This window comes from Necator americanus, chromosome X, assembly GCF_031761385.1.
Source record: "Necator americanus strain Aroian chromosome X, whole genome shotgun sequence".
NCBI classification, from domain to species: Eukaryota; Metazoa; Nematoda; class Chromadorea; order Rhabditida; family Ancylostomatidae; genus Necator; species Necator americanus.
In genome coordinates, this window is record NC_087376.1 from 23,437,821 (window position 1) to 23,447,915 (window position 10,095).

Consider the following 10,095-nt stretch of genomic DNA (forward strand, 5'->3'; position numbering starts at 1 on the left):
CCGAACTTTTGGAGTCCACGAAATTCCGGGAGTTGTTCTTTTTTTGGCTTTGGAAAATCTTACCTCTTAGGCAGCTGTCCAGACGTTTGAAAAAGTGATAGATGGTTGGCGAAAGATCTGACAAATATGATGGCTGAGGCTGAGTCTCGAGTCTAATTCGTTTAACTTCAGTAGCGTCACCTTTGAAATGTGTGGCTGGACATTGTCGTTTAGGAGAATCGGTTCATTTCTCTTCACTAATGCCGGATGAAGAAATAGGAGTTTATGGTGCATTGTCCAGTTCTTTGCAGTACTCATCTGCGGTGATGGTCTCGCCATATTTTATGAAGTTGTAGTAGATCGCACCTGTAGCACATCGCCACACAGTCACCACTGTCTTCTTCGGGTGTATTTTCGGCTTCGGAGAGTGCTTACAAGCTTCATCCTTGTTCATCCATTGAGCAATCCTTCATGTTTTCGTTAAGGATCCATTTCTCATCACAGCAAGCAATACCTAGCAGCGCAGTAATAGGATCAAGAAATGGATCGAATGAGAAAAGCTCTTGTTGCGTAACAGAAGCGTTGAGCAGATCTCAAAAACGGCGGTTTCCTTGGGACTCGCTCAGTTCATGCGGCACCCATTAGTTCAACTTTTTCACCTTTCCAGTTTTTTTTTCCAAATGGCGGACGATTGTTGTTTTCTTTAGTAGAGCCGTACACGAGGTTGTTATAGTCCTTTATTCGTGGCTAACGTTTCGGCAATATCGCCTTCTTCAGAGCCTGAAAGGGGTGAAATCGAACGTGACTAATCCGATCAAACGCCTTATCCGCCCAACAAAGAAAGTCCTACGTTAACCGTTGGGTCTCATAGCTACCAGTGGAAGAAAAAATCGTACCTTAGGATCAGTTGACTATCCTACCACTGCCAGATACCTGATGTGAGGTGGCTAGCGCAATCAAATATCAGCCTTAAATAAGGCGCGAGTTCCCGCGTAATGGAGAGGCATTCCTCCTTGCGATTCATTTTTGGACTCTTGGAGTGGATCCAAAAAGCTTCCAGAGCCTTGCGCGCCGCAATGCTAGGTTCGCGCGCCAAAATCGTGATCTTTACTTCAAAATCTTCTCCGTTATGACGCCGCACCCTGTGACCACCCAATGCAGTGGAGTCACATGATTTCCTTTTGCCGTCCAGGTGTTCTTTGATTCGAATACATAGTGGTCTAGCTGTTTCTCCTATGTATTCGTCACCACACTGTACACAGCAAATCATATAAACAACACATGAACTCATGCAATCACCCTCGTTGTTATCTGGGCATATTTTACACTCCGGTGTCGTGCAAATACGATCATATAGGCGATTACGAATGAGTATTTGCTTAAGGTTACTAGGGGGGAGCTCCACGATGGTAACAGATTCTTCAAGTTTAGCTTTCCTCAGACACCGCCGAATAGCAGCGCTAACCTCATCGGAAATAAATGGTACACAAAAGGGTACTTTCTCCATACCAGATTTATTTCGGGTTTGTGCTCTTTTTGTGATAGACCGCATAGGTGTGTAGCCGTTACTAACCGCAATTTTCCTAGCAAGCTCGATAGATTCTCGTCTTTCTTCTCTTCCAATGCAAACGGAGGTGGCCGTGCGAAACATGTTTCGTACTACCGACCTTTTAACTTGTGTGGGATGGGCAGAAAGAAAGTGAACTAAGATATTTTTATTACTGGGTTTGCGGTACCACTTTGTCCTGTGCGTTCTGTTTGAAATATGCACTTGGACGTTAAGGAAGGGTAACCATTCTCCTTTAGGCTTATTCCGAGTGAACTTTATATACTCCGACTGCTCATTTAAAATCTTGAAACAGTTGTCCATCTCTGCTTGAGACGAACAGACAAGGAAACAGTCGTCGATATATCGGCAATATAGCAAAGGTCGTGTTTCCCAAATCGGTGCCTCAATCTTAGCCATGAAAGCAATGGCGAGCGTTGGCGCCAACCGTTGTCCCATGGCAAGACCCCTGATTTGCGCAAAATAGTTGCCCGACCATCTGAAGACAGTGCATTTGAGACATTCCCTGAGAACAACCATCAACTGCTCCACGGAAAAGCCATACATGTTTATAGAGCTCTGGTGTTCAGTTAAAAGCTCAAAAACTGCCTGCATAGCCGAGTCGTTGGAGACGTTCGTGTACAATGCAGTAACATCGAAAGACTCCATTACGCATGAGTTATCAAAATGCGTGTTCTTTAGGTGGTCCAAAAACATATGAGTGTTCGTAAGGTGGGCTGGTACGAATTTTAACAGCTGCACCAACACTACGTTTAAGAACCAAGCGATCCTATCTGTGACACCTCCTACGCAGCTTATGATAAGTCTTACCTTGAACGTTGAAGGATCTTCAGAGGCAAGCTCACTATCAGAGTTCAGCTTGTAAGTTTTTATTAGGAGGTACAAGACAGGACGCGCAGGTAACTCTGTTTTAAGCCGGGTCGCAGTCGAGGGTGGTAATTGCGCTGATTTGCTGGTACTCATCCATACCCTATTGAGTCTACGGTGTTGCGTGAGAAATTCTTCGACAGTGGAAGAGCGATAGAGGGAGCTGTCTTGGAGGTGACATAATGTGAGGGCTTCGTCTAGATGACGAGGAATGACTACAAATTCCCCACCCTTGTCACTGGTGGATAATCTGATAGTTTTAGACTTAACAAGCTCTCGAACTTCCCTAATGCCTAAGCGCTGTTCATGAGTGATGTTTGGGTGACACTTTCTCCGTCTGTAGCGATCTAAAACGTTGAATAGTTCATCTGCAAAAAGACGGATACTAATATCCACCACTGCGTTAGGTTCCTGTTGTCTAAAGAAAGTACGTGGGAAGGGTATAGGCGGAAGCGCTTTAGACTGCTGCTGGGCAGTCTCAGTGGTTTTTGATTTTGCTTTTTGACGGAGACGATCTTGAAGTTCTTGTAGATTGCATGCGATTTTTCGCAGAACCGCAGTAGAAATAGGTTGAGATGGTGAGAAACTAGGTCCTAATTCCAGCGCTGATTGTATGTTCTTTGATATAGAAATGCCTCCAAGTACGGTAACTCGAGAGGTGGCAGACAAAGATTGCTCGTTAGCAGTAGTTTCGCGATGGCTAAGGTCAGAGCGGAATGTTTTTTGATACTTTTGTGCACTATCACTACGTGACCTACTAAGCAAACTGTCGAACTTTTTCCGTAAAGCGGACTTAGTCTTAGACCGGATAGAATCACATATCGAAATCGACCCACCCACTATTCTCCTCCAAAGGCGTTCATCCAAAAATCGTGAACATGACAATTCTTTCGACAAACATTTCTTGATATTAGCGTATAATTCGTCTTGTTTGGCACGTAGGCATGTTCGAAGAAGACGCGTTTGGATGTCCACCAATTGTCTGTTGTTCTTTGGTACACCGCACAGAACGTGAAGTTGCTTTTGATCCATGAACCTTGGTACCACGCGATGAGTCAGACAACGATGTAGGAAGTGGATGGATTGGCGAGACACTGTGATCTTCTGTCTCAATGATAGAGCCTCTCGCACAAGTCGATGGTATCTGGCTGGCACGTTGCGAAGAAGTCTCCATGTGCGACTTTCGATAAACCTCGGCATGTTAGTGCTTCAATAATTGTTTTCTTTAGTAGAGCCGTACACGAGGTTGTTATAGTCCTTTATTCGTGGCTAACGTTTCGGCAATATCGCCTTCTTCAGAGCCTGAAAGGGGTGAAATCGAACGTGACTAATCCGATCAAACGCCTTATCCGCCCAACAAAGAAAGTCCTACGTTAACCGTTGGGTCTCATAGCTACCAGTGGAAGAAAACATCGTACATTAGGATCAGCTGACTATCCTGCCACTGCTAGATACCTGATGTGAGGTGACTAGCGCAATCAAATATCAGCCTTAAACAAGGCGCGAGTTCCCGCGTAATGGAGAGGCATTCCTCCTTGCGATTCATTTTTGGACTCTTGGAGTGGATCCAAAAAGCCTTCTTTGTTGTTCTTTCTTTGTTGGGCGGATAAGGCGTTTGATCGGATTAGTCACGTTCGATTTCACCCCTTTCAGGCTCTGAAGAAGGCGATATTGCCGAAACGTTAGCCACGAATAAAGGACTATAACAACCTCGTGTACGGCTCTACTAAAGAAAACAATTATTGAAGCACTAACATGCCGAGGTTTATCGAAAGTCGCACATGGAGATTGTTGAATAGTCAATGACTAGTCCATGAGCAACCTCTCGTGTTGTTCTAAGCTGATCATCTTTGATGATTGCCTTCAGCAGGTGGTCGTCAACTTCAGAAGGGTGGACGCGGCCTTCCTTAACTTTGAGGCTCATAACACCACCACAAAACCTTTGGAATTGACGCCATACCGTGCATTCGGTAGTGTTTCCCTCACCACAAACAGCGTTGTTATTTCGAGCTATCGCTGCTGCAAACTTGTCCAGCTTGAACTCGTAGAAGTACATTTGGTGAAAAACTTTCCTGGACGTATTATCTTTGTACTAACCAAATACTGATTCTCGTTCAAAATCTTCTCAACGCTATACGGCATCTGATATCAGGGATGAACGTAACCGAAAAAAATTTGTCGCGAAGATAGGGCGACGGAAAACACACATATTTTTGTGTCAACCTGACCAATGCGACTTGGGCGGGGACGTTCTGATGGTCTTCGTATGTTGTGACTAAAGAAATATAGATGGCCTCCTTGTAGCTGCTTTAGAAGATAGTTCAAGATGTTCACTTTTTTCATGTGTCATCCGCCAGTACATCACATGCATACCAGCATCCTGGCGCCATCTGAACTGAAACACGTCCAACGACCAGCCAGCCAACACCGCTGTTAGGGAGGAGCCACTACAATTTTCAGTGAATTTAGTAAAAATTAACGCTTTGAACGGTACCAAACAAATGGGTTTCAAGCAGCCAACTGGAACTAAAAGAATTTAGACGATATGGTGAGTTAAGTGCGTAATAGCGAAGAAAACCATAAAGGAAAGTGCGAACACAGATGGAATAGGCATTTGAATGTGTACAAACAACTGTTAAGAACTCCCGATTTAGTCACCTTGATCACCTTGACTCCTGTTGATCTTCGAACTGGTCGAGCGGGCGCCAGTAATTCTTCCATTTGTCCCGATCGCGTGCCAGAGTAGCCGAGTGGTTCCTCCTTTCGCGTGGGACACGGAGAGCATCATATTTTTCTTTGAAGGACTTCGTGAATAAGTCTGACCATCTAGTCGGCGGTCTTCCTGTAGTGCGCTTAATATCGCGAAGAACCCAGTCGCTCACGGCTCTGGTCCAACGGTTGTCGTTAATGCCCATCACGTGTCCGACCCACCTTATTTTACTTTCCTTGGCAAACGCAGCAGAGTCTCTAATCTTTGATCGCTGACGTAAGAGAGAACTTCGAATCCCGTCCCTCACTTGCGTGAAACGGGATAGTATCACTCTCTCAATTGCGCGTTCAATGACGCTCACCGCGTTTTCTTCCTGCTTGCGAAATGCCCAGGTTTCCCAAGCATAGGTCAAAGCAGGAAGTACGGTGGTGTTGAAGAGGTGAGCACGGAGCTGTGTGTTCCTGGTCTTCTTCACTACATCGTCGATGCTCTTATACGCTCCTCAAGACGCTCGTCTCCTCCTGCCCAGCTCGGGGATCAGGTCGTTCCCGACCCAGATAAACGAAGCTGGTGCATTCGGATATGTTCGTTCCATTGAGCGTGAATGGGGCATCCGAGACTCATCCGTTCCACATGAACAACGTCTTTTGTAGATTCAGCTGAAGACCGATGCATCCACATGTTTCGTCGAATTCGGTCAGCATTCGCTCCGCTTGGCTGATTCTAGGTGTTATCAGTACGATGTCATCAGTACGATGTCATCAGAATGGCCAAATTCCGGTCGTGGAGTTGCTGTACAACTCTCGAAGTACCTTTATGTACTGAGTAGGGACGCCTTGTTTGTTCAAGGCTTCTACGACTGCTTCCGTCACAACCGAATCAAAGGCCTTCTTCAAATCGATAATGGTGAGACAGAGGAGCATCTTGTATTCTCGTGATACCTCGATGAGTTTCAAAACAGTGTGAATGTTGTCAATCGTGCTGAATCCTTTTCGAATTCCTGCTTGCTCGCATGGCTGTCCTTCATCCAAGACTTTTTCAATCCTATTAAGGATCACTCTTGTAAAGAGCTTGTAGATGACGGACAGTAAGCAGATTGGGCGATAGTTGCCGATGTCATGTCGATCTCCCTTTTGATACAACAACACGGTCTTGGTGGTCCTCCACTGTTTCGGAACCTTGCATTCCTACAGGTAACATGAAATGAGCCTCGTTAGGGTGTTGATGAATACTGGCGAAAGGTTCATTAGGTGTTCTGGTCTTATTCTGTCGGTACCGGCTGCCGTACGATTTCCTACCGACATGATACATCTCGTATTTCGAATGGAAGAACTTCTGGAATGGTATGCCCGTCTTTCCTCAGATGGTGAGGAGGCAAGTAAGCATGGCTGTCAAAGAGATCAGAGTAGAAGTCGTAGATGATTTTCTCCATTCCCCTTCTCGATGCAAATAGAAAATAATAGTGTTTTATTTGCATGAAACAAACAAATCGAAATTTTTACAAACGAATTCATTATTAATAAATACAATGTACTAGTGCATCAAATGCTCTGTATAAATACAAGTATATATCTATATCTTCTATAAAGTTTTTCCAATCATAAATCTACGTCTTCCAACGACCAGGTTCTCGTTTTTACACTTTTCAAATTTTATTTTGGAACGTTTTCAGCTCCATTCATTTCTTCTGATGCTGTATTGTTCTTGTACAAATCATCTACGTTTTTGCTTCATTTTTAGCATTTTCATTTTCTACGAAATGTCCTGTAATGAGTTGTATTCTATTCCCGAGGAAATAAACAAATAACTGCAAAAAACTTGTTTTTACATCCGCAACGAATTTCCCTGACTGAAAAAGATCATTAGAAGAATTGGGGATCTAGTCTGTCAAAGTTTTGACCTATAGGTACGATCATGAGCGGTTTTTGCTTCACATAGCCAGCACCTGAATTCACCATGGCCTAATCTTGTTGTCTGCTTTCTCGCCGATAGTATGTGTCTTGCTAGGGTATGGCTAAGAGCAACGCCGATTTCTTCCTGACCGTTTTCAATTTCCGTCCAGAACATCCGTTTTGGACATTTTTACAGATCAGATATCTGAACCTCACCTTACAATATGGCTGAAAGCAAAGGGCGCCTTTTTTGACCGTTTCGGAAAGACTTGCAATATATTTGTTTTCCACAAATCTTCATTGTACCACATTTGCTTCATTGTAAAGTTCTCCTTTTTGTCATTAAGTCGTCTTCTAAACAGAATCATTCTATGCAGTCGAGATTCTTCATCATCACAGATAGTGATGCTAATGATATGTCACATATCCACACAATGTGAGCACTAGTAAAAAACAGATAAACCTTCAGCTTGACTTTTCTAGCGATGGATCAAATGCCGACACTTCGTTTAAGACCTGAGTGCTGAAATTTCGCACGATCTTTTCTGGATACTCGTTTCCGTAATTCTGAGAACCGCTGATATCTCCTATTTTCTTTCCTTTACTCGATGGTTACCCTTAAGCGATGTATGTCCATCCTGAGAGTCGCTTGATAAAATGTAAGACGTAAATCGGTAAGATTCACTGCACCTCATTTTCAAGAAGCTTCATGTAGCGGAGCCTCTCACATCATCTGAGTAAAGTAGGCAGGTTATAACACAAAAGTCTAAAAACATGTCCAAGGAAGGAATGCAAAGTTGGACGAACTAGCGAAACTCGAAATAACGACCATTTGATGCCATCTCATCACACCTTAACTTTCCCTCCGAGTCTTCTAATATGAACTAGGCGCAACCGTTATGCTAACTTCTAGCGCTTATTTCCGCTATCCCAACCTCAAGGGGAAGCTCACATATGCTCAACATCTATCCTGAACACATCCTCTGGCATTGTTATGGTTTCATTCTGGTCGGAGATAGTTACCTATTCTGCTAAAGAGCTTAGACTTATGTAGTTATTTCGCTTCAGAAGACTAACTTTTGCTCATTTGCAGTACAGCTGATATGTTCCACTGCGAACTACAAGCTGAAGAGGGGGTCCTTTATTGATGACAAAGGCTTTTTGCTCTGCTCTTTTCTAAAGTGGTCTGCTGTGTTAAACCTGCAGGTCACAGCGTCGGCACAAACATTGATTTCCTCAAAATAAACCGCTGCCTCTTTGATATCACAGAAATACCGTTTATTATTCGACCAGGTTAGCAAGGCCTGCATCACTCCCAGGTAGATAAATAGGGTGAGTTGGCTAGGAGGATAAAAGCACTGACTCGATAAAAATGGCTGCTCTCCGTTAGTCATGCTCAACGATCAAGGGCTTTACGTACGCAAAGCATCTCATCTTTTGCCTCTTAGTTTTTTTTTCAAACACAAAGTTCCTAACACTTAAAAATTGGAGCAAAAAAAGAGACTTTTTTCGGTATAACTGGGTGTAAGCTGTCTTCGGACTCGCTTGCGCTGTTGCCTAAATGTGTACACATACATAGTGATGACATTATTGCGAAAAAATTTCCTTTTCTTGGTTAAGGTTATGTTCACCTAGTCCTTTTTTCAATAGTAGCAATGTCAGAAAAGCTTTTAAGAAACTTCAAACCATATCTAAGATAGTTCCGCACGTTCAGGTTTTTTTCAACTCAGGCCAATTTAGAGTGATGTGAGCATTAAGATAGAAAGAAAAATTTCTTACGTGAGACCTGGCTGTTAATTATACACCTTTGCGCATTTGTGCATTTTTCCAGTAGAAACGATTTGACAAGCAGAAGAGAAAGGATTTATGGAGGGAGACATGAGGAGCGTAAATTAGGAGCACCCGTTCATAGCAGCGTTCATAGCGTTTATTATAGACGCTATTTCATAAGCACTTTTTTTAGGTCTCATTAGCTTTCGATTAATATCCAATCGTGTTGGTTCCATGCGCAATATTGGGACATTTTTGATATCATCGTTTCCTCTTTTTTGTATCCAATCCAACGATGTCAAACCCATATCATAGCACTCGAGGCCTGGCCAAAATTCTCCCTGCCGGAATATTAATATGACAACACCAGGTTTGTTTAATTGACTGTGAATTCTTCCATTCACGTCGTTTCAAACAAGGCAAAGCTCCAGAGGTACCAGCTGAGCAGTATTGAACGTTTTTATACATCTGTGCTAACTCGATCCATAACTTCCATTATGTGGCTCTGTCGCAGCTGAGAACATGCAAGTCCATTCCATGGTGTTGATGCAATGACTGAAACGTCGTTATCATGCCCATTTCTCCACGCCGAAATATCTACATGACAGTCCTAAAGCTAAAGACAGGTTTCACACAGATTTACATACCTGTATACAATAACACACAGTATACAAAATCAACTTATCATTATATACCATTATCCCGTCATGGCATTGTAATTAAGTACATCGAATGAAAAAGAAAATTATCATTAACTTTGAGCTTTTTCACCCTTCTAGCATGTAACACCGAAAGTTGTTAGAAACCTTACCAACACTTGAACGCTTGTTGAGGGTCGCCAGCAAAGATATAGATAGATAAAATATAAGATATAGATATTCTTTCTTTAGCTGAAAACCATGGCATACATTTTCGAATTATCGTCTACCTCCCTGAAAACTTCTCAGGATCTCAGCGAGCCTCACTAATGTGCAAGTTCAAGTTTTTTTTTGTAACTGTCTACTCGTCTAACACTTAAAGATCAAAAGGTACTTTTTAAATGAAATTTCTCAGGTGGGTGCAGGTGTTCAGCGACTTCAAGAAACTCAATTTTCCAGCACAATGAAATTAAACTCCATGATCAGAATCAAGCTTACGTTGAGATTTTCCCAACGGAGAGTCAGTCTAAGTCGTAAAGGCATTCGATATTTGCCTTTGGAATAATATCGTGTAATATTTCAATAGATAATTGGAGACTTGAATCTCATACAGCGAAAGTAGTCTAGCTAAGGTGAAGACATACAAACCATAAAATGTTCTTAAGAGCCTTA

General features: G+C 42.9%; 3 protein-coding genes across 5 annotated transcripts; all 3 read right to left on the bottom strand.

The window, feature by feature from the left end:
- Positions 1-262: 262 nt before the first annotated feature.
- On the bottom strand, positions 263-3,613 carry RB195_025038 (uncharacterized protein; the record flags this gene model as incomplete). 2 transcript variants are annotated; one of them, XM_064213024.1, is made up of 2 exons in its annotated part: positions 263-446; positions 1,773-3,613. In XM_064213024.1, the coding sequence occupies 2 exons, from the start codon at positions 3,611-3,613 to the stop codon at positions 263-265; spliced, it is 2,025 nt and encodes a 674-aa protein (XP_064068904.1). The 2 variants fall into 2 exon arrangements, with proteins under 2 accessions (XP_064068904.1, XP_064068905.1); XM_064213023.1 differs by lacking the exon at positions 263-446 and having other exon boundaries at positions 896-3,613.
- Positions 3,614-4,178: 565 nt separating this feature from the next.
- Positions 4,179-4,469, bottom strand: RB195_025039 (uncharacterized protein; the record flags this gene model as incomplete). Its single annotated transcript, XM_064213025.1, has 1 exon — positions 4,179-4,469. One exon carries the CDS (start codon positions 4,467-4,469, stop codon positions 4,179-4,181), a length of 291 nt encoding a protein of 96 aa, XP_064068906.1.
- A 607-nt stretch (positions 4,470-5,076) lies between these two features.
- Positions 5,077-6,555, bottom strand: RB195_025040 (uncharacterized protein; the record flags this gene model as incomplete). Of its 2 annotated transcripts, XM_064213027.1 has the most annotated exons (4): positions 5,077-5,611; positions 5,677-5,846; positions 5,936-6,310; positions 6,457-6,555. In XM_064213027.1, the coding sequence occupies 4 exons, from the start codon at positions 6,553-6,555 to the stop codon at positions 5,077-5,079; spliced, it is 1,179 nt and encodes a 392-aa protein (XP_064068907.1). The 2 variants fall into 2 exon arrangements, with proteins under 2 accessions (XP_064068907.1, XP_064068908.1); XM_064213026.1 differs by lacking the exon at positions 5,077-5,611 and having other exon boundaries at positions 5,661-5,846; positions 5,936-6,167; positions 6,422-6,555.
- Between the last annotated feature and the right edge of the window lie 3,540 nt (positions 6,556-10,095).